The sequence below is a fragment of the Micropterus salmoides genome, unplaced genomic scaffold (assembly GCF_014851395.1).
Source record: "Micropterus salmoides isolate LMB-PRFRI ecotype aquatic unplaced genomic scaffold, ASM1485139v1 Ms_hic_scaffold_7, whole genome shotgun sequence".
NCBI lineage: Eukaryota > Metazoa > Chordata > Actinopteri > Centrarchiformes > Centrarchidae > Micropterus > Micropterus salmoides.
The window spans coordinates 13,691,333-13,714,366 of NW_024044459.1; the positions used below are offsets into that span (position 1 = coordinate 13,691,333).

Consider the following 23,034-nt stretch of genomic DNA (forward strand, 5'->3'; position numbering starts at 1 on the left):
AGATGCACTTTGCACTAATGGAAATGTGTACAGTTGGAGTCAGCTGGCGCCAAATTAAAGCCGTTGATCGTTCTAACCCAGAGCCATTCCCTCCTTGCAGTGCCTCCCACAATTCACTCTCCATTTTTGTCAATGTGTGGAAAGGGCTGGCAGAGGCCAAGCAGTGACTCATATGCTCATACATCGAATCATTGTCACCAAAGCGAGAGGAAAAGATGGAAGGCTTCTGAATTTAGAAAATGAAATAGAACAGTAGAATCAGCACTGCAGATCGTTTATTTTTTATTTTGTTTGTATGCGCTAAATATCAGGACTAATGCAGGGTCTCTCAAACTTTTCTAATCCCCTTTTTGTTTGTTTTTTTACAGAACTGTCAAGCTCTCATTTGTTTTTATTATCTGTTTTCAAAAGCATGAAATAGGGAATTGATAGAACAAAAATATTAAAAGAAAGTTATTACCAATATCTGAATGAAACTATCAGTTTCTGAAAAGTCCCACAACCCCATCTGTGGATCAACATTGAGAAACCCAGGCCCCAAACCTCCTTTGCTGTTGAAATTTTGCTAATTGTACATACAGCGCTTCAAATAGTGCTTCAGGCTCAGAATGGAGACCGCACCAGGCTTCTAAATGGGCACTGTGTTGCTCATTAGCAGCATGACAACAAAGCAAAAGTTGGGAACATATCAGTGTTTTTTAGCCTGGTGACAGTGCTCTAAATTCATCACATCCAAATGTCAGTGATGACACACAAAAACAGTTGGGCAGTTAATGGTGAATGGCTCTGCATGTGGCTGCCTCCTGCTTTCAAGTCAGAAATGTTTACAGACTTAAAAGAGGAAACCATCCTCTTTTGTTTTTTACCAGTTATTGTTGCAAAACCAACTTACCAAGACAGACATTAAATCCAATAAACATCTACCTGTACTTTTATCTCATCTTGTCTTTCTCCTTGACATCACAGGGCTTGCAGGAGTATGAGGAGTGGAAGTGGTACAATAATCCGACACTGGTGGAGGTGCTGGAGGAGTTTCCCTCCATCCAGATGCCCTCCACTCTGCTGCTCACCCAGCTTCCCTTGCTGCAGCCTCGCTACTACTCCATCAGCTCCTCTCCAGACCTACACCCAGGAGAGATCCACCTCACCGTCGCTGTTGTCTCTTACCATGCCAGAGGTAAGGACCTACTACTCATTTGGGGCTTCTTTTTCAGTTCAAGAGCTGCTCTTACCAAGCTCAGCATTAGCTAACATCTCTCCAAGGATTTGAAGGCTGTGTAGGTGTAGCCACAGGTGTTCTGGTCATATGGACATTAATGCTCCCATTAGGTTTTTGAGGGTCTGAAACTGATCTCTTTTTATTTTCTGGAATGTGTATGGCCTTCTTCATATTTAAGTAAAAATACAAAGTAAACTCAATCATACACTGTGGTTTGTAGTATATTGTCTTTAGCAGTTATTATTTGAACCCCTAACCCCAAACTACATAACCTCTATACATATACATTTTACTTCTGTTCAGTTTATGTCATGAATAAAAGGCACTACGCTGTGGCTGTTTTAAGGTTGCAGGCTTGACAAAGTCAAATGACTAGGCTGCAAAGCCTCTCTGAAAACCCTCGGATGGCTCAAAGAAAATTGATTCTAAGTTATCTTGGAAAGCCAGGGTGCTTTACAGGGCAGCCAGACAGCAACTGTAATTACAAGAAACATAGATTTAGAAACACCTTGGGAAGATTTTTAAATTTCTACACAGATTATATTTAGAGATATGGACACAAACACAACAGGTATACTAGTCTGTCTGAGAGTATATGTAATGCTATTTGGGTTTCAATGTGCAGTGTTAGTCTTGCGTAGTATATGTTGCATAGTATATCAGAAGGTTGTTACATCTCCACCATAGCAATTAACATCTATACTCCCAGCCTGTCAAGTAGTCAGCAAACATTACCAGATGCTATCCCTACTATTTTCTCTCACATGTAATGTGTACTTAAGCAAACAGCAACGATTAAATCACTGTAATTTCCCTTTAGAAGGAGAGAAAGGAATGGCCCTAGCCTTGAAAAACATGTTAGGGCCATATTCTCCTGTTTGTTTGTGTACCTTAAGAGAGTGGGAGGTGGTGGGGAGAGAAACAGGTAAAATTCTTGTTTCATCCCTTTCAGATGGAGAGGGACCTATCCACCATGGAGTGTGTTCATCGTGGCTCAACAGGATAGAGAAGGGGGAAATGGTGCCGTGTTTTGTGCGCAGGTAAATATTACAGTGTTTTGTAGACTGACTTAGGATTGTGGCATGTTAAAGGAAAACATTGACAGTTTGTGAAATAACTTAATTTGCTATCTTGCAGAGAATTCGATGAGATTGAAATCACGCTTATATTTGTATATACAATAAATATGAAGCTACCACCAGCAGCTGGCTAACTTGGCTTAGCACAAAGACTGGAAACCAGGAAAGAGCTAGCTGGGCTCTGACCAGAGATAGCAAAAACCAACCAGCACCTCAAAAGCTCACCAATTACCACATTTTATGTCATTTGTTTGTTTAGTCTGCAAAAAACCCCCCAGCATATTAATGCTTTTACCACAGGTTATGTGCCAGACTATTTCTTAGTTGCACCTAGTAACTTCCTGGTGTCTCCACTGGTTGCGGACCAACAAAGCCTAGCACAAACCCCCCCAAAACAGCAATTTGTCAGTTGTCAGTTGTCAGAACGTTCTAATTAGTGAGCTTCAGAGGAGCTGATAGGCAGTAGTTGTTGTTAGTCTTTGAACTAAGCTTTGCTGACTAAGTTAGCTTCCTATTTAGCATACAGAGATGAGTGGCATTAATCTAATCATCTAAATGTTTGCAAGAATGTGAATAAGCATGTTTGTGTTCCTGTAAGTGAATTTCACAAGCTTTGTGGTCACTTTTAGGATACTTTTTTCACTAATTATATTTTTTTGTCTCTTGCAATGTTTTAGTGCTCCTTCATTCCAGCTTCCCAAAGACAACCAAGCACCTTGTATCCTGGTGGGTCCAGGAACAGGTATTGCCCCTTTCAGAAGCTTCTGGCAACAGAGACTATACGACCTTGAACACAAAGGTTGGTTATTTTTTTTTCTCATTCCTTTGAATATGTATATATATATGTATTTATTGCTACCTCATAAAGGGGGCTTTGCAGTGGATTTCCTCTGCTTCACATGAACATACAGACAGAATCTTCAGTTTGATGGCTGATTATAAGAAAATCCATGACAAACTAATTAAATGTGTTCTTCCAGTTTAAATTCCGTCATATGTGCCTTTAAGTTTTATTAGAATTAAATCCCTGTCTGAGATTTTGATGATATACAAAACACCACAACTCAAAGCAACCACATAATTCTGCCTGCCACCTTTAGGAATTGAGTCGTGCCCCATGATCCTGGTGTTTGGTTGTCGGCAGTCTGAGATGGACCACATCTACAAGGAGGAAACCATCCAGGCCAAGAACAAAGACGTGTTCAAGGAGCTCTACACAGCCTATTCCAGAGAACCCGGCAAACCAAAGGTAGCACTCAACTGTCCATAACTGGATGAGTCAGCTTGTCACAACTGTCTTTGGACTGCTGAGATAAAAACCGCACAGTAGAAAAAGTGTTTTCATTTGACGTTTTTATATCTGTTTTATTAGCTTTTTTTTGCTGTCGTCTTGGTCCATCTGTGTCTCTCTTGAGGTGAAATAGAACTGAATATAAAATATGGCAAAAATTTTCCATACTCTATATTTGTTAAGTACCTGGACACACCAACAATCTTTCAGCTTGCTTTCAGTTTACAAATTCTACCCCATTTTATTTTATTCCCCTATATGTTAGTGGTCTCCTGACTCTGTTTTTTCACATTGTTTCCTTTCCTACTGTTTTCACACTTGACTTCTTCATGCACACATCATTCCTTCTCTGCCGCTCTGACAGAAATATGTACAGGATGCACTGCGCGAGCAGCTGTCAGAGACTGTGTACCAGTGCCTGAAGGAGGAGGGAGGACACATCTATGTGTGTGGGGATGTTACAATGGCCGGAGATGTTCTCAAGACTGTCCAGCATATCATCAAACAGGAGGGCAACATGAGCCTAGAGGATGCTGGCTTTTTCATCAGCAAGCTCCGGGTAAGAGCGAGGGAAACAGTGCAGTTCATTGTACAGCATTGTCTTCATGATGTTCACCATTAAACAACACTGAAACGCTTGGTGTAGTGGTAGTGTGAAGTGCTCTTCACCGTTGCAGAGGTGCCATTGAGCAATGCAATCATCCCCCAGTTAAACAGGCAAGGTTTTGAAGCTGTTGAAAAATAGACGTGAGTCGGTATCTCTTGAAAAAGTAAACGTTAAACACCCCTACAGGCTTATTTTAATTTGTGAATTTAGGGGTGAAAACCACGCATACAATTAACACACTCACCTGGGTAGAATACAAATGGACTGAATCAGCACTGTCAGTGAATCTGTAAAATGCAATGACTGCAGGCATCTTAACACAGTCAGTATACATCAAATGTCTCATCATAATGCAAAGTCTCACCATTTTATAGTGCAATAGTAGATGGAGAAAATCCAAAATCATTCCTGCGTAGAAAATAATGTGCCAAAAAAAAAAAAAACACAACTAAGAAATCTGAAACCATCACACATTTTCTTGCATGCTCATACAGAAGGCGGCCATGCTGGATATTTTTCAAGATTTGTACGTTTTATATTCTACTTTTTCTCTCAGTTTCTTTGAGCTTCATCATTCATTGTTGTGAATATAACAATGAATGATGAAGCTGATTTCAAAGAAATGAATGATGAATAAAACAATATCCTGTTAGGTTTTAGTTCGGAGCGGACCCAAGAGCAGGCACAGACTCGTAAAGGTATTTAAAACACCTGAACACAGGTGAGGCTAGGCAAGCATGGCTGATGATGGCAGGAGGCAGGCAGGCAGACTGAAGAGGCGTAGTGGAAAGGTGGCAGTCTGAGGGGTAGGGTGTAGAGTGGTGTATAGCACGGGAGACACTAGAGATGAGGCACAGGAGCACAGAGAAACGGTGACATTAGCAAAACAGCAATTCGAAAGGTACTAGACAGTATCAAAGTCACAAAAGGTTTCTGGGCCGAGAGGGTGTGATACCACGAGGTACTCAGAAACAATCTGGCGATGAGTGGCAGGAGAACAGGAGTACTTGAACAGCAGAGTTGATGAGATGATTAGGAGCTGGTGTGGAAGAGAGCCAGATGCCAGCAAGTCGGATATGCCCAGCCGTGTACGTACACGCACGCACGTACACACGCGCGCACACACACGTACACGCGCGCACACAGAGACAGACAGACAGACAGACAGACAGACAGACAGACAGACAGACAGACAGACAGACAGACAGACACCAGGGAAAAGGGGAAACCAATGGGAAACACAGGTGGATCATGATATTTCCATCTCACATTTTCCTCCCGTTCTGTCTTTCACCTGAATCCAGGATGAGAACCGCTATCATGAGGACATCTTTGGTGTCACCCTGCGTACCTATGAGGTCACCAACCGGCTTCGTTCGGAGTCCATCGCCTACATTGAGGAGAGCAAAAAGGACTCAGATGAGTAAGTGGTTTGCAGTTATAAAAACACACATCCCTTTTCCAAAGCCGGTCTGGACTGTGAGGAGAAAACCATCTCACTGGTTGAGTTAAACCTCAATGGGTTGGCCAAATAATAGCAGTTCTCCTGAACTTTTCAAATGTCAGCACTAGAAGAAAGGGTCATTAACCAGAAGGGGTTATCGTTTTACCAATATGAATATGCTTAGTAAATTTCATGGCAATCTTCTTCATATGCTTTATGACCGAGTTTGTTTGAAAACAAAGCACCTCATTCACCAAATGAAACCAGAATACCTCACATTTATTTATTCCTTCATTCATTCTTCCCTCCTTCATCTGTTCATTACTAGTCAGTGGATTTTAGGAGGTAATGTCTAGTGTCTACAAACAAAAACTAAAACCAGGATCATTCACTTGTCTCGTCTGCAACACCGCTGAACTGCGTGGGATGTCTGAGATCTATGATGTGTTTTTTCAATTTTTTATTCATTTTACCAGAGATCTTTCTTTGCCGCTCAAATTTGCCAGCTGGTTAGCTCATATTTTATAAAGTGTTTTGGCTCAGCTCATTGAGATTTATCGCAGCCAGTGAGAATACCAGAGCAACCCTGTCTCCGAGAGGCGTTTGTATAAATCCACCTCCAATCTGCAACCTGTGGTTGTTGGCGATGCCCCCTGGGTTTCAGATGAAAACAGAGTGGGTAACCATAGTAACCCGCGGAGAAGGGCCTTTAAACTAACAGGATTAGAGTGAAAGCGAGTGGCTCTGTTCCATTTCTGTTTTTGTTTCCGTTGTTATTTGTGCATATTCAAGATTAGACACTTCATATACCCTTGCCATGAGAGCAAAACAAGGGCCCTACATAGCCACTACGGCTCATTAAGCACCAACATAATGCATCACAGACGATGGTCGCTGTGTGGATTGTCACTTGAATTTCACATTTGGCCATCAAACCCCTGCTCACTGGGTGTGAATGACTCTCTCTCTCTCTCTCTCTCTCTCTCTCTCTCTCTCTCTCTCTCTCTCTCTCTCTCTCTCTCTCTCTCTCTCTCTCTCTCTCTCTCTCTCTCTCTCTCTCTCTCTCTCTCAGGGTTTTTTGCTCATAGGTCTATGAATCGGGAGCTTTCTGACAACAACCAGTCTAGAGGACACAGCAACGCTGGTTCAAGAATACTGTGCCAATTTTTGTACTGTTAAAAAAGGGGGTTCTTTCTTTTTTTATACCAATCTAATGTTTCTGTTGGGCTCTGCAATTTTGTCTGTAGCAGGTTGGAAATGTTCTGTTCTCTGAAAATCTGTTTTGCTTGTTGATACTTCCAAAAATTATAAATTGATCATTTTGGTTCATAATGTGTGCACCTATTGTAATGACCTGCCTCATTGTGAATGCATGGCCAAGACAAGAATATACTCAAGAAATATAATATACTCTGTGTTATTGTTACAGTTAAAAGGCTTTTATTGAGGTGAAGGGAAAATGTGTGGTATTGATAACAAACTAAAAGACATTACAGAAGTATGAACTAAGTCAACTTCATGGAAAGAATCAGGGCAGACAAATCAATTTAGTTTTTTTTTTTATAATCAAAGATTGTAGTTTCAGGACAAGTTCAAAAGGCAGAGATAAGTGAAAGATGTACAGGCATGCAGATAGAAAAATGAAAAGCTGGTTTTCATTGCAAATACATTTGGCGTGTTGACAGGTTGCCCTGAATTATAAAAAAGCGATTCTGTCAGTCTCAACAAACACATAGCTCTTCACTGGCAATCCATCAAAATGCATCAGCCTCTGTGCCAGCTCTCTTTTTAGTGGCCTGTCCATTCTCTCATAACATCATAATGTTGTGTGTCCCAGCTGGTTTTGCCCAACCCACAGAGGCTACATAGGAATATGCAGGGCAGCCACTAATGAAGTCTGACCCTGAGTCATTACATATTAAAATTCATTCTAATTAATCTTTAAAAATGTTTGGGACCCCCAGATTATAATATTATACATTGGTGTGTTGATTATAATAAAAGAAAACATTTGTGTCAAATCATATTCTCATGGTGAAGGGAAATTGTGTTGGAAAATTCCCTTATGAATTATAGATGATTATTAAATGATTAAATTAGTAGTTTTAAGAGTTCAAGGGTTTGGCATTTTGGGAAATGTGCTTACTCTCTATATTGTGGATTTAAAGGAGGTTATGTGTCAGAATTGTTCTAGGCTGGAAGCAGAGAGTTGCTGCTGCCAGCCATGCAATGGTCCGGCCAGACTAGCTGATTCCAGTCTATGCTAAGCTAACACTCTCTGGGCTGTAGCGTCATGTTTACCATATAAAAGTTTTCCCCCGCTATATCTATGTATCAAAAACATTGTTAAGCAAAGCAAAAGTATATTTTTTTAGCACCCTGTGCTGCCCTGATCATATCACACATGACAGCTTGACCCATTAAAATTTTTATCAGCATCACAACTCCTGCCTCTTGCCTTACATTACTCTCTGCCTCTGCCTACGTACAGCACGCTCATTCATTCTTTTGTGTGTCTGCATGATTTTGCATCACCCTTTCACTGTGACCTGACACCTGCTCAGTAGCATCAGCGTGTGTGTGTGTGCGCGTGCGCCATAGAAATCATCAAGTGTACACATCTAAATGCGAGTGGGTGTAAAACATGCATGTGCTCAGGTGTATGTTTTTACATGTTTATTCTGCTTGTCTGTTACCTTGTCAAACTTGTCTGATTTTGAAGAAAGCATGACTTTGTTGCTCTGTGAGTCACACAAGCCTGCAAATATCATCTTACAGATGGTGTTTTGGTAAGGGGAAACTGCCCACATGGCGCTTAGTTTAGATCTCAGCAGTTCAGTTCCATTGTTGTAAGTTCCAGTGAAGTTTTTCATTCAGGGACAAGAAGCAATCACACTGCTGCTGTGGTCATTTGCTGCTTTCCAATGAGTCAGGGTTGTAATTTGAATATACTTGTGCAGGGGCCACATTGTTTATTGATCACCCACTCTACAGTGACTTGTGGCTTTTCTTGTCAGCTTCTTGTCAGAGTCTTGTTTGTTCCCTTTCTTAGTCTTTTGATTCAAATTAAAGATAGCATGATTAACGGATTTCAATGTGATTTTCAAACATCCCTAGAAGCTACCGAGAATATGTTAGGGGTTTTTTTTGTTTGTTTGTTTCTTTTTCTGAGTCAACTATTTTTATTGCTGGGAGAAAATGGCTGATTTCCATTGTCCCCACTGTTGTTCATTATGGATGAATGCCTCCTGTGTACAATTTTATGTTTTAACAGATTTAGTTTCATTGGAATGAGAGCCGTCAAGAAAATGCCTGTGATGTAAAATGTGCAACAGGAAAGCAATTAACAGGAATGAAAATATATATATATAATTTATTCACTCACTCTGATCTTTTCTAAGAATGTATTTTGATTATGTAAATGAGCACTATGATTCTGCTTGATTTTAAAAATAACAAAGGCATATTCTATGTTGTCTCTCATATCCTTTAGGTATGGGGATAAAACAGCAGCATTAAATAAATGCATGGTGATTTTCTGTCTCCTGTTCACATTTGAAAAGCTCTGTCTATTTACCAGCACTGTGTCAGTCGGTGAGACTGTATTGTGAAGTTGTCCGGCCTTTCTCACAGGGCTTTGGATTGTAAAAACATTCTTGAGGGGTTTCTTTTTCTGTGTTTGCGTATTGCTGCTGCTATGAACAACTCTGATCCAATCAGCCTCTGCTATAATGACCTTTGTTGTGTAATTGATTGAGGATATTTCGTTTTAATGCATCAACTGCAAGGACTTTGCTTTTACTTACAAATAAAGAGAAACATTTACAGAATATGTCAACACATTTGTGTTGTTTGTTCTTGTTTATGTAAGAAAGAATACAGACTGGAAAGGTTTAATCCTGCAGTAGGTTTTGTTTAAGGTTGAAGAATTTTAGTTTAAAGGTCAGATTTAGATGTTGATACAGATTTATCCCATGAAAAACAGAGTTGTAGCAAACAAGCCATTTGACAAACAAGCCACTTCCTGCCCTCAGTGCTGGTCGTCACGGCTAAGAGTCAGTCAATACAGAGGATGAGATTACTCTTAATGCCATGGCAACTTGTCAACAAAACAAGCCATCCAATCTTTACACAAGGACTCTGATTGGTGACTGTCTGTCACGTAAAGAAGCAGTGGCCTTTCTTATTAGCCGAAAGAGTTTGTCCCTCCTAGTGAGCAAGATAGGTTGCACGACCCGCTGGGCAAATGCTGTGCATTGATTTTACTCACAGCTCAGATATATATACCACATTGAGTCTAAAAACAAACAAGCAAGAAAAAAAGTAAGTTTTTTTTTTTTCATAAAGGTAGCAAAATATATCTTTCTCAATATCACCATTACTCAGTGTTGAAGTCCCAGTTCATGGGAAGAAGTTTGCCAAGGAGACGATGCTGCCTTCTGTGCTGGAAGACGATGACGCAGAAACAGAAACTGAGAAACTGCAGCTGGGGGAGGTAGGAAGCGTAACATCCAGCCAAGTCTGCAAACGCTTGAGCAAGAGATGTGTGAACACCCAGGTAGGCCAGTAGAGACTTATAGGACTGGCAGCTTTTTATGAAGCCTGTGATTAAATAGGAGAGGGACTTTTGGTGAGAATCCAAAGCATATGATAGACCTCCAAGAGTATATTAGGCTATATGGAGGTCGTAACCACAATTCCATCTCTAGGCACGTCTGAGCACTTTCCTTGCCCTGGGCAAGGAAATACGGGCTCAAAAATACAGACTAAAGACCTGCTATTTCCTTTTTATGGATTGCCCTTTTGACCTGTGTACTTTCACGAATGCATTTAACAAAGGAGACTTAGAGTCTCACCCTCAAAGCCTGTTTTAATTACACTTTTATGTAGTCTAATCACATTGCTACATGCTCTATGGTAATGTGAGGAATACAGTATGAAAGGAGTGCATTCAGTGCACCATTGGATGCAAATTGTCCACACAAAAGGTGCCCTGGAGCATGTGCCGTACCACTCACATGCCAAATAATGGTATTTGAGTAGCCATTTAGCCATGAAAATAATGAGATATGGCATGGCTGACTGAGACGTGTAGTGAATATTCCATAGGCCTGGAAATAAATAGTCTGTGTCAAGAGGTTAAAGGGAAGAGGGAAGAAAGGAGTAGGAGGGGAGGGAAGTAGTTACAAAGACTAGAAGGAGAGAAGGATACAAGCTTAAAGAGAAAAGTTAAAATTGTCCATCGACATTGGTTGCCCTAAGTGTAGGTATCCGTTTTATTCTTCTGGCAGCAGATCCATCTAATCTCCTCACTCAGGCTGCTACCTTTGAGGAGTCACAGTATCTTCCTTTGTCATTCTACACTCAGCAAATAGTGAGCGGGACAGAGGTCGACGTGCGTGGGCCAAAGGACCGTTGCTCAAGCCCTGATGGGAACATGCTAGATGGAGGTGAAAGAGAGGTTGAAGAGGATGAGGAGAAAGAGGAGGAAGCGAATGAAGAGGAGGAGCTGGGAGGAGAGGAGTATGTGATCTCTGATGAGGACTACGACACAGATTTGGAGCTCGGAGGTAGGCTATAGAGAAAGTTGCTTTTGGATAGAGAAGGGGAGAAAAAAGGGCGGGGAAGTTAGATTTAGATTAGATTTTATGATAAAGGCTGTGATGTCCCTCTTGTAAAAAAGTGGGGAAATTGCTTAGTGAGTCATATATTTGAAATGAACCATTTCACCCTGTTATATTCTGTCTGAAATAATATTTTATACTAGACTCCACCAGTGCAAAGTATTTTGACAGTGAGTCTTAATTAATTTGATCTTGAGCAGAACATATGATCACTGATAAGGCAACGCCTTCCTGTTGCTCCATCTGTTAATCTTTTCCCTTTTGCCGTTTCATCTTCTCAATCTCTAAATGATTTCAGAAAAACAAAACAAAAAACAAAACAGAAACTCCTTTACTCGCCTGCCCACACATTTGGAGCCCTGTTCTGCATCTTAATGATGTCATCTCAGTCTTTGTGTCAGGCTTCCTTTTCACCAGAAGTGAAAACCATCTGGTATGAATGAGCTCCCCTGACAGGGCGAAATCAGCCACAAGGGAGTTTTCAACATCACACTGAAAAAGTCCTCCTCTGGGTGAAAGCGCCACATCTCTCCTTTTTCAAAGAGGTATTGAGAGTTAACAGTTTAGATAGACACTACAGCTAGTGCCTTTGTTCATGTTTCAGATAAGGAGGAGGCATATGACCCAACCGGGCAGACGTGCTACATGGAGGCATGTGAAACATTACAGGTGGTACCTGCCTCTTACTTCCTGCAACATATGCAAAATAGCGAGATGTGCCTGATGCATCGTGGTCTAGGACCTCAGGTACTTCAATCATAAGTTTGGGGCTGTATGAAAATTATTAGAGGGGAAGGTTTATACATATTTTAAGGGTCTTTTATGCATTTGTTTTCATCCCAAATCTACATTATATTATTATTTTATTCTATTGTTTTTAATCATTTTAATCCAGATGCAAGGCAAAAATATTTCAGTATTCAAGTCCATCAGCAACCCCTGAGCTGCCATCTGTGGCAGTTCATTCAACTCTCTTAAACAGACAGAGTTTTTCAACTAACTGGTGAACATGGTAGCTAAGAGCCAGTTGGCAGAGGCTAAAAAGAGAGCTAAAAGAGAGTGAACATTGGACTTAATAATACTGGACATTCGCCAGTGGGCCAGAAACACGACTTCAAATGAATCAGTATCGTTTAAGCTTTACAGTGTGTAAGAGGATATTTCCTTTTTCTTCACCTGTTTCACCTGCAGGAATACTAGAATTTAACCAAATATTAACAAATTAACAATTAACAAATGTTTAAACGTCTTTGTCTCTCTATTTCAAATCAGCCCAGACATTTGTTTGGTGAATGACTCATTATTTCAAAGTCACACTCCGCTTCAGGGGGACTGCACTGATCATGACAAAGTCTGGGGAGCACTGTGTTATGTCCAACACAGCTGAGCTTATAGGACTTTTCTGTCTTTTTCTGCGAACTAGATCATGCATGTACCTTACACAGCACACACACAAAATTGCGTAAGTCTAGTTCATCATATAGATCTTACCAGCACACATTCAAGTGGAAAGTCCTTCACTTCTCTGAAGAGAAGTAAGGCTGCTGGTATTGATTTACTCAAAAACTGAATGAGAGCTCATTATGCAGATCAAAATTTTTATTTACCTCTGGGGAAAGTGTTCTTTTGATTAAAACCAAAATGAAACCAAATGCTTTTTACCTTTTAAGCCATGTAAAAGTAGCTTTATTATTTGGTAATGTTGTGTCTACATGTTTTAGCTCTCATATAATCCAACGTATACACTGGCATATACAGATCAGCAAAGACATAAGAAAATTCTTTATGCAGGTTTAGACCAAACAGGAAAAAATAAAGATGTGTATCTTGTATTTTTAAGTCTTTACTGTCAATCACAGACAGAAGTACAGTAACTAAGTGCGGCTGCTTTAGGTTGTTGATTTAATGTTGTGATAGAAATCTTACAGAAAGATACTCTGTATGCATTAAACCACTCCTCTGATGGAGCTGTTTCTGCTTTCCTTTTTTATGATCAAGTTAACATAAGGCTTCATGCACTCAACTTTCTCATTAGTCGCTAGAAACTATAATTTTCATGTTCTGCGAGCTTCATTTCTGACCCACGCCTCCACACAGCTCCCTTCTGCTTCATTTGTCTCAAACAGGTTTAATATTGCTCTCTCTCTCTGCCCACCTGCATCATGTACTCTTTTAACTGGAATACAGATCAGAAAATATACTGCAGTGAACAAACAGAAGAATTTCACTTTGGGGGGGGGGGGATTGGTTGTGTTTTGCAGGGCACCAAAGCACTGGCGGTTCCCCTGGTAACCAACACTTCAATACTGAGGCTGAACCTGCGAGATAATTGGATGGAAGGAATGGGCGGAGCTGCTATAGCTGAGATGTTAAAGGAAAATTGTTACATTACAGGTAGTTTTACTGGGCACTCAAGCATGCACACATTCTCTCTTCCTTTACCTTTAACTCTGTCTCACCTTTTTCTAGTAGACGTGCCAGCCCCACTCCCACTGGTACACATCTCACCCGAATTATATGCCACAGCACAGGATTTAACATCTGGGGTCCTATGTGCAGCTCAAAAACCTATGGGGGATGTATGGAGAATGAGTCCTGTGAGTAATGCAGGCTTGTTGGGCTATTATTATGCACCACTATTCAACTTTCTGGGGTAATGTGTATTTTGCTGATGCTGCAGAGGACATTAGCCAGCACAGAATTTTAAAGTAGACCTATTTTTCTGATTTTGACTGAATGAATACAGAATTAACGTTATTGCCATTACAACAAAATTGTTAGGAACTTACTTTGTTCAGTGCATAGAGCAAAAAGATGAGCAAGAGAACATTGAAGACAACTAAAAACACCAACAATAACAGGACTAAAGCCACGCTAGCGACAGTGCTTTAAACTAAATGCTTGTGACAGTATGCTAATATGCTGCCAGTGACATGCTAACTGATGCTGCTGTTTAGCAGGAATGATGTTTAGCTTGATCACCATCTTAGTTTAACACTAACACTTGCTAATTAGCACTAAACACAAAGTACAGCTGAGTCATTACTTTTGCCATTATAAATCAAATTTTTATAACCATTCTATGTACATAACCTAAGAGATTACAACTGATCCTGCAGTGGGGCATGAACGTCTTTAACAAAATTTATGGCAAGCCATTTGTCGAAAAACATTTCACTAAACAACAAATATCGACCTGATGGTAGCATTAGGATTCTTTGTTTAGGAACTGTAATGCCTGTACAAAATTTCATGGCAATCCATCCAATAGTTGTTGAGACCAACATTGCCATCCACTGAGTCATGTTGCTAGCGTGGCTAATATCAGCATGTATGACCTTAAAATTCCAAAGATTTTCCATTCAAGAGTCAGATAGCCTCATGGAAAGTACTCCTTTTGAACCACTCAGATTAGAAAAGAAGTTGTCCATATCTCCTTGCAGAGGGCCTTTACTCAAAAAAGGGAAGCTGGTAAGAATTATAACTAAAAATGTTCAGAACTATTGGTCACTCCTCACTCAGTTTCTTGTCGACCTTGAAACTGAGTGAGGCGGGACCAATAGTTTTGGATGCAGCCTTTTTTGTGAAACACTCTTCAGCATTATACAGACCGCCAAATCAAACAGTAAGCAAGACAGTTAATAGAGAACATCTATTGAATTGTCAAAAAACTCTACTTCATCTTTTTGGACCTTTTTTGTGATGGGAAATGCATTAGCATTTTACCTGTGTATTTGTGTGTCAATCCCAGAGGTGGACCTTTCCGACAACAATCTTGGGGATTATGGGGCCAGAGCCATAGCTGGTATGCTTAAGGAGAACATCACACTGGTGTCACTCAATCTGTCAGGAAACCATTTCACAGACCAATCTGCTGAATACTTTGGCCCAGCACTGATCACCAACACCAAGCTACAGCACCTCGACCTCAGCCACAACGCTCTAGGAGAGCGTGCAGGTAGCACAGTGTTTAGTTATACATAGTAAAGGTCTCATATCTTCTGTGAGGCCTTAGACTTTATAAGAATGAAACTGATCTATGGCTCCCATTTTTATTAAGTTGACATTAAAGATTTACACTGGAGATACATATTTCCACATATTTCCATGAGCAGCACGGATAACTGAACTTGCATACATTTTCAAAGGACATTAAAGAGGCGTATTTTTTTTATTGGACTATGTAAAAAAAAAAGAAAAAAAGAAAAAAGAATTAAAAAAAAGAAAAGACATGGACAGCTGAACAAAGCATGTGAACACTCAGAATGCACAACCCATATGACTGATTGTTGAACATTTCATTCCAAAACCACTGGCATTAGTGGTCATGTTATGCTCATTTTCAGGCTCATCATTTTATATAGGGGTTTTACCAGAACAGGTTTATATGGTTTCATTTTCACACCATATTTTTGTCATACTGCACTTTGCTGCAGCTCCTCTTTTCAGCGTGTGTGTTAAACAGTCTGTTTAAGCTAGGGAGTGATGCATCTCACCTCTTCAAGGTCTTTGTTGGGAGTTGCACTTGTGCAGTACTTAGTTGAGGACTGCTAGTCAATCAGAAGAAGGGTAGGGTGGGTCCTGTAAAGCCGGTAAACACGGCTTCGGTTCAGCTGTACATGTTCCCCTTACCAGCTTAGCAACATGGACTGGAGCAAGAGTTTCAGAGTGGTGAGTTATTAATCTGTAACAAATAAAGTTTTAACTGTGCACTGTCTCCACATCACGGCAACAACTTTATGTCCATTGACTGCCTGGAGGAAAGCTAATGTTTGGAAGGGAGAGGAGAGGGTGCAGGCAGACGTCTTGTCACTGTGTGCTGCAGCTCAGAGTGTTTTTCCACCGGTGTTTTTTGACTGATTAGCCGCTAGGCGAGCATTATGACACGAGTTTTCTTGTGAAGTCACAAGAAAGCGGTAGAAAAGGTTGGACTACAATTGAACTGTTTTCAGGCTGTTCAGAGCAGTTATTCCTCATCTACTGGGGTGGACTTTGGCCTTTTTTACATTGCAAACCTATTACATGCACAAAAAGATATACAACTCAATAAAGGGAATAAGCCAGAGAGCATAATATGACCTCTTTAAGATGCTGCTAAAACAGCCTCCACTCTTCTGGTTTCAGTTGCAAGAGCATTAGTGTGGTTTGCACACAGCAATAAAGAAGTTCACGTACTTTTGGCCATATAGTATAGTATCTAATATCTCAGAATTAATCTTGTAATTAATCTTAAATCTCAAATATTTATTTCACATGGCCATAATTCAGAAAGTTTCGATTTATTGAATATGGCTGTTCAATTAACAAAATAGTAAATTTCAGAATAATATAATCACATTACATTTAGATGCATTTTTATCCAGAGCGACTTAGAATTGCTATATATGTCAGAGGTCGCACACCTCTGGAGCAACAATGGGTTACATGTCTTGCTCAGGGACACAATGGTGGATGGGTCACAGTGGGAATCAAACCCAGGTCTCTCACACCAAAGACATGTGTCTTATCTATTGGGCCATCACCACCCATATCCACATCATTTTTTAATTGCCATGACTGACGTCATTACAATACTATTTTACTTATATGGCCATTGCACATAAATTAATTACTATTTAAAGTTTTTATGGAAAGCAGCTGTGTAAGTGAATGCAAAGTCCTTTTTGTCTCTCTTATTGAATGATCATTAAAAATATAGGAAAGCCTTATAAATTGACCAGTTACCGTGATGAGTGCAGACACGTGTTTACTGGTATATATTATTAGATTTTAGGAAAACCATTATCATAAAACCAGTAACCAGCTTGGTGTAATGGACTTATCTCTGAGGAGTCATAGGAGAGCAGCAGAATGTGGCATTCAAAGGTCAAGAACATTTTGCCTTCATTAAAACGTCTTTCAATTATAATGTAGATGAGCTTTATGACAGGCGCCTTGTGGAAGAATGGCAGACCAGGTTGCACTGAGCATCTGATGTAGGTAATTGAAAATAAATCTGCCTGTGGAAAAGGGGACACCACCATGTCTCATTGTCATGCATGTGGCTATGATTCATTCCCACATATTCAATTCTATTTTCTCCACTGCTAAAATATCAAAGGACATCCTCATTTGTTTTGAGTGCACTCTTCCATACAGTAAGTCCCTGAGAGAAAGGATACCAATCAAACACTCTGACATTCATGCTATGGTGTTATTGCTTTTTCAACCAAGCACAGTAAGAGTGTCTATTTTTTATGATTATGAACTGCAGAGTGCCATGCACTTTCTTATCCTTGTGATAAATTGGGTGAGGTGATAATGGGGAGCTTTCTCTTTGGGATCTCTGCCTTTCTGGCTCTTACTCACTAGTGCTTTTAGGCCATAACACACAATAACATCATCTAAATGGAATCTACTGGAGATGAGTGGCTCCCAGAGATTGTAGAAGTGAGTGTTTGATTTTAATAAGTACTTCTGATTGTGCTATCTTACCACACAATATCTGCTATCTGAGTTTTTACTCCCCCCCCCAAAAAAACCCATAATTAAGTCCCTGAGAAACTGTTACAAACTCTTGCAAACTGACTGATAGCCACGATAATTTTCTTATTTTTTCCCCTATCCTTAGGGCAAAACCTGGGAGACTCTCTGTCAGAGAACACAGGGTTGCGATCACTAAGTCTGGCCTGGAACTGCATCCGAGGGAGAGGAGCTGTGATGTTGGCTAATGGACTCGGGGTAATACTGAAAACTCATGCAAGACAAAACAAGATATGAAGTTAATACAGTGAATGGTGATGACCAGGACACATTTTTGCTATTATATGAAGCCATTAAATAAAGAATCATGCATGTCAGCCACAGAATCATCAGTGAGGTTGGACACTGATGTTGGGCGGTAAGGCCTGGCTCACACTCCAATGCATCCCAGCAGATGGAGTTGAGTTCAGCATTCTGTACAGGCCAGTCAAGTCCTTTAACACCAAACTCAGAAAACCATTTGTTTATGGACCTGGCTTTGTGCAGGTCATGGTATTTTCAAGCGAAAGTGAACTGTGCATTAAAATTTGTCCTTGGCACTGATATGGGTTTTTTATGCTGATGTCAATATTAAAGTGAATAAGACACAATTTATGAGGTAATATTTTGATTTTGAAAATTATTTGGATAGTAGAAACCTTTCCTGTATAAACTACACTTAGAACAGGCTGATACTGAAAGCTGTTCTGTATGTGGGCTATATTAGATTACAGTCTCTACAACGGAACATGTAAACAATTGCACATCAATAAATATTTGCTGCTAGAACGTGCAATTTTTTCAGCCATCTGTAAATGGAGAGTGAGAGAGAATAAGCATGTGTATTTTACCTTACACATAATCTGCTGTAATGGCTGCTTTCAATGTAGCATAGTTTATCTCTTTACCAGCAATGTTTTCTGTCATCTGGCTTTAAATATACCGTCTATGATACAGTGCTGTTGAATGCATCTAATACTACATGACTGTCCACAACAAGGACTTGCAACTTGATTTCAGTCAACTACAGTATAACTAAAACGTTTCACGTTTGAAAGAGGTGCTAGATAACTAAAGCCATGTTAGATACTTATTCAGCTCACATTTATTTACATGACAACACTGGTTTAATCATTGTTTCAGTGGTGTATAAAGACCTAACATAATGAATCGTTATATTTTGATTACCTTAGAATGAGTAATTTCTATCTACATTCCACTTACGTGGAAGTGGATATGTTGCGATGCCATGTTTTTACAGTAGCCCAAACAGACAAACGGCTCTACAGAGTGCATTTTATTACTACGTTGAATACGTATGAAGAAAAAGAAGAAGTAGTAGTGGTTGCAATCAGGTTGCAATTCACAACCCTCACCACTAGATGCCACTAAAACTTACACACTGAACCTTTAAGCAGAAGTGCTAATGTTTCTAGCTTATATAAGAGCAGATAAACACACAGTCACACAGTCGAATCCAGTCCTTACACATATACTCGTGTGTTTTTTTTTTTACATGCCTCCAAACTCTTTTGATTAGGTGTATCACTATTACACTGCTTTGGTATGTGGAGAAATTCAAAGCTCGACAGGCTTGCCATGCCTAGTTGCACAGCTATGACCAGCCATTGTTTGGGGACGGGGTTTAGCAAATGGTCAATTGCTGAAAATGAAAATGCCATGCAGGTTTTCCCAAAACAGAATTAGAAAGTTAGTAAAGTGACTGTAAAAGCAAGGTTATGATATATTCTGGTTATACTGTTTTGAATTTGCAAACAAATATTTTAAGTTTAATAAACTGATTCAGTTATGCAGACTGATGGCTGCTACTAGAGGAAGATGCTGGATATCATAATCTGGCTAACTTAGTTATGTTTTCTGAAAGAACCCCCTGGTCAGGGATTCATTAAGTATCTCACAGCAGGAGAGTCAGTGTAGAAGCAGTTTTTCCTTCCCTAACTTAATGATCAAGATGGTCAAGAGGACCCTAATCACCGACAGGTTTGATTGATTCAGGTCTTGAGTGGCTTATTATTACTGCTGCTCTCTCACTTTAAATAAAGATGTTTCTTTGTGCCTCAGTTAATTTTGTTAGAGAACTTGTTCAGGCTTTATATTGCATTTGAAATCATACTTTACCAAAGACCTTTTCTCTTTTCTGTTTTTAGGGAAACATTTTCCTTAGAACAGTGGATCTGTCATTTAATGGTTTTGGTAAAGAAGGAGCCATTGCTTTAGGAGAGGCTCTGAAAGAGAACTCTGTTTTGGAGGAGTTGAATGTGAGGTATGAGCCTTTGACAGACTGCTACCATAAACAAAATTCCAGTAATTCAGTATCTTCTGCCTCTCATTTATTTTCTCAAGCTTAACAAAGCTTGGCTCAAAAATTTCCAGACATTTGTGCTACATGGATGAATAATGCCATTTTAAAAATAACACTTTATGATTGCTTACCTCACGCCCCAACACACTTTTTTTTGTTTGTTTTCTGCATTTCTTTTCTCACCACAGTAACAACCGAATACCCCCTGAAGGAGCGATTCGCCTAGCCATGGGCCTCAAAGTAAACAAGACAATCAAATCCCTGAATGTAAGCTGTTGAAATTAGATTGTGTTCTAGCTTCAAAAGCAGTGGGGGGTGTCAGTGGATAAAATGGGATAAGTAAATGGATCACTGTACTTTGTTTTAATGTCAACACCTAAGCAGAGTTCTCAGGGACTTATCTTAACTGCCTGAAATGATTGAAAAGAAGTTATGAAGACTTACACTAATAGCCTGAGATGCAAATCCAATTTGCATGTGCATTAATAGTGTTAATTAACAATACACTTATTTGCTTTCTAAAATACACTTACATTCCAGAGGTCGGATGAGAAGACGAATACCATTTTCATGTAAATATGAAGCTATTGCAAGTTAGCTTACCTTAGCATAAATATTGGAAACAAGGGGAAACAGCTTGCCTGAATCTGTTCAACCATTTAAAAATCCCCCACCAGCACCAAAGCTCACTAATAAACACATTAGATTTTGTTTGTTTAAACTGTACAAAAACTGAACTGTAAAAATCTATGTGGATAATGTGCTGTGCTATTTCTTGGCTCCAACTAGTTCGTATGCAGCCAGTGAAGACTCCAGGAAGTTCTTGTCCCAGTCAAAATGTAGTTCAGCACGTAATCCCCTCAGAACATAGAATTTTCAGTTTAATGTGGTGTTTGTGAGCTTGTTAGGTGGATTTTGTTACCACTCGACAGAGCCAGGCTAACTGTTTCCTGTCTTTGTGATAAACTAAGCTAAGCCGCTGCCGGTTAGAGGCTTATATTCAATAGACCAGTGGTTCTCAAATTTTTTCACACCAAGGACCCCTAAACTGACACAAATTAGAACACAGACCCCTAATTGATAAGATTTTGTCTAAGTATCTCCCATCTGATAGGATTTTTGCTTTTAGATGTTTTATTACAGAAAGTGTATGAAACCCAAGACCCAAATACTCACACATTCTGTCATTGTGTTACTTATGGATGAAATTTTTAATGAAAATAAATGATTCCCCTTTTTGCTGAGGAACCCTTACACCCCTGCGTGTCCTATGACACCACTTTGAGAACTGCTGTAATAGACAAATATGAAGGAAGCATTGATTTTTGTATCTGACTTTTCACCAGAAAGCCAATAAGTGTATTTCCCAAAATGCTGAACTATTCCTTTACACACTGGTACATCCAATAGATGGATTAGTTTAAGACACTGCAACATATGGGAATCAATTTTAAAATGCAATAATAGTTTTAACAATTTATGTCATCACCTGCATCACCAAAACCAGAGTAAAGACCCTAATCTGTGGCATTATTGCCATATTCCTTCATTGTCTTTGACCAGATTTGCAAGAACCCCATCCAGAATGTGGGGTGCTATGGGATCCTCAAGTCGATACAGGGAAACCCAGATTCGGCTATGGAGGCATTAGACTTTTCGGTAATTCACACATATTCCACCTCTGACATTTTCTGCAAATTGTCTCACCTTTGAATATATTCACTCACTTCTCTGTGCATCACTCTCTCTAGGACATCACATTGAACCGGGATTTTGAAGACTTGTATACGGCAGTGAAAGAAATATTCCCTGCGCTTACAGTAAATCACGGGGACAAATTTGGCACATTCAGAAAAGCAAAAGCTTGAAAATTGTTTTTGTGTAGATTGTGTAAAAAAAAGGGTAATTGCTGTACTTTTATGCCAGAAAATATGGAAGGAGTCTTATCAAAGCCCTGTGGACCTTTTTAATTGACAGATTAACCAAAGGATGAATGCAAGAATATTATTTTTTAAAAGATGTATTTTTTTTAAAGCGCATTGAGAGAATATTCCTCTGAATGACGTGTTTAGATAACATAAAACTTGTTGAATACCTAATCAATTGAAAATAAAGATTATTCAAACATAATTTGGTAATTTTCCAAAAGAAATACAGTGGGCCTACATACACCACATACTGTGTGTGTGCTTGAAATATAGCGCTGTTAAAGTCATTGAACACAGGGAATACAATATAATACAGGTATTGAGTCTTTTTAGGTATGATCTGATTTGATGTTATATAATGTCAGTGGGTAGAATGATGGAGAGGATCGGAGAGCACTGCATTGTGTATGAAAAGAGGTGAAAGTGGGTTGCACAAAGGATTTAAGTACTGCATGACTAGTCTAATAGAGAAACTAGCTTTGAAAGAACAGGTCCACTATTAGATAAGAGTCCTGTTTACTGCAACTGAACTCAAACAGAGATACAGTAAGCTGTCATTTGGAGACATGTATCCCTCCCATACAACCCTAAAAATGATCTCCAACCCAGTAATTTTATTTCATATTAATTATAAAAACACCAATAATATCTAGTCATACTGCATGTGTATTTGTTTAAAATCTTACAGTGTATTACTTTGTTAGGCCTATTTATAAACTTTAAATGCAGGGATGGAAGGTGGCTCAACATTTAGTGTAGTAGTACTGTTTTTAAGTACAATGTTAAACCAAAGGTTAAAGTCAAGGGCAACTGGACTTGGTTGAAGATACTGGAAGATGTTTCATCCCTCATCCAAAGGACTTCTTCAGTTCTGACTGACTGGCAGGGAAAGTCAGCTATTTAACCTCAGCTATTTAACCTCAGTGGGGTCGTTGGTCAGGGTCATCGATACTGCTGGTTCGTTAGTGTTCCTGGTTGCTGTGACGACTGTCGTTACAGTCCTTACAATGTTTAAGTA

At 39.6% G+C, this 23,034-nt stretch overlaps 2 protein-coding genes across 3 annotated transcripts in view; both read left to right on the plus strand.

The window, feature by feature from the left end:
- nos1 (nitric oxide synthase 1 (neuronal)) overlaps window positions 1-8,084 on the plus strand; it is a 36,779-nt gene extending 28,695 nt beyond the window's left edge. For both annotated transcript variants that reach the window (XM_038704330.1, XM_038704331.1), the window contains 7 exons: window positions 967-1,177; window positions 2,172-2,259; window positions 2,976-3,097; window positions 3,399-3,547; window positions 3,954-4,148; window positions 5,501-5,619; window positions 6,713-8,084. In XM_038704330.1, coding sequence (XP_038560258.1) covers window positions 967-1,177; window positions 2,172-2,259; window positions 2,976-3,097; window positions 3,399-3,547; window positions 3,954-4,148; window positions 5,501-5,619; window positions 6,713-6,728 — 900 coding nt within the window. In that variant the 3' untranslated portion in view covers window positions 6,729-8,084. The remainder of the gene's footprint in view (window positions 1-966; window positions 1,178-2,171; window positions 2,260-2,975; window positions 3,098-3,398; window positions 3,548-3,953; window positions 4,149-5,500; window positions 5,620-6,712) is intronic.
- A 1,985-nt stretch (window positions 8,085-10,069) lies between these two features.
- On the plus strand, window positions 10,070-22,897 carry lrrc74b (leucine rich repeat containing 74B). Its single transcript, XM_038703524.1, has 10 exons — window positions 10,070-10,135; window positions 10,877-11,210; window positions 11,869-12,011; window positions 13,526-13,658; window positions 15,016-15,222; window positions 17,875-17,984; window positions 19,934-20,049; window positions 20,277-20,355; window positions 21,652-21,747; window positions 21,840-22,897. Exons 1-10 carry the CDS (start codon window positions 10,070-10,072, stop codon window positions 21,954-21,956), a joined length of 1,401 nt encoding a protein of 466 aa, XP_038559452.1. The 3' UTR covers window positions 21,957-22,897.
- Window positions 22,898-23,034: the final 137 nt, after the last annotated feature.

Bases quoted from the DNA above. Each gene is read 5' to 3' on its own strand.
- lrrc74b (XM_038703524.1), top strand. From the start codon at position 10,070: ATGCTGCCTTCTGTGCTGGAAGACGATGACGCAGAAACAGAAACTGAG. The intron at 13,659-15,015 runs GTAGTTTTACTG...TGTCAATCCCAG, and splicing joins GGAAAATTGTTACATTACAG to AGGTGGACCTTTCCGACAAC. The intron at 15,223-17,874 runs GTAGCACAGTGT...CCCTATCCTTAG, and splicing joins CGCTCTAGGAGAGCGTGCAG to GGCAAAACCTGGGAGACTCT.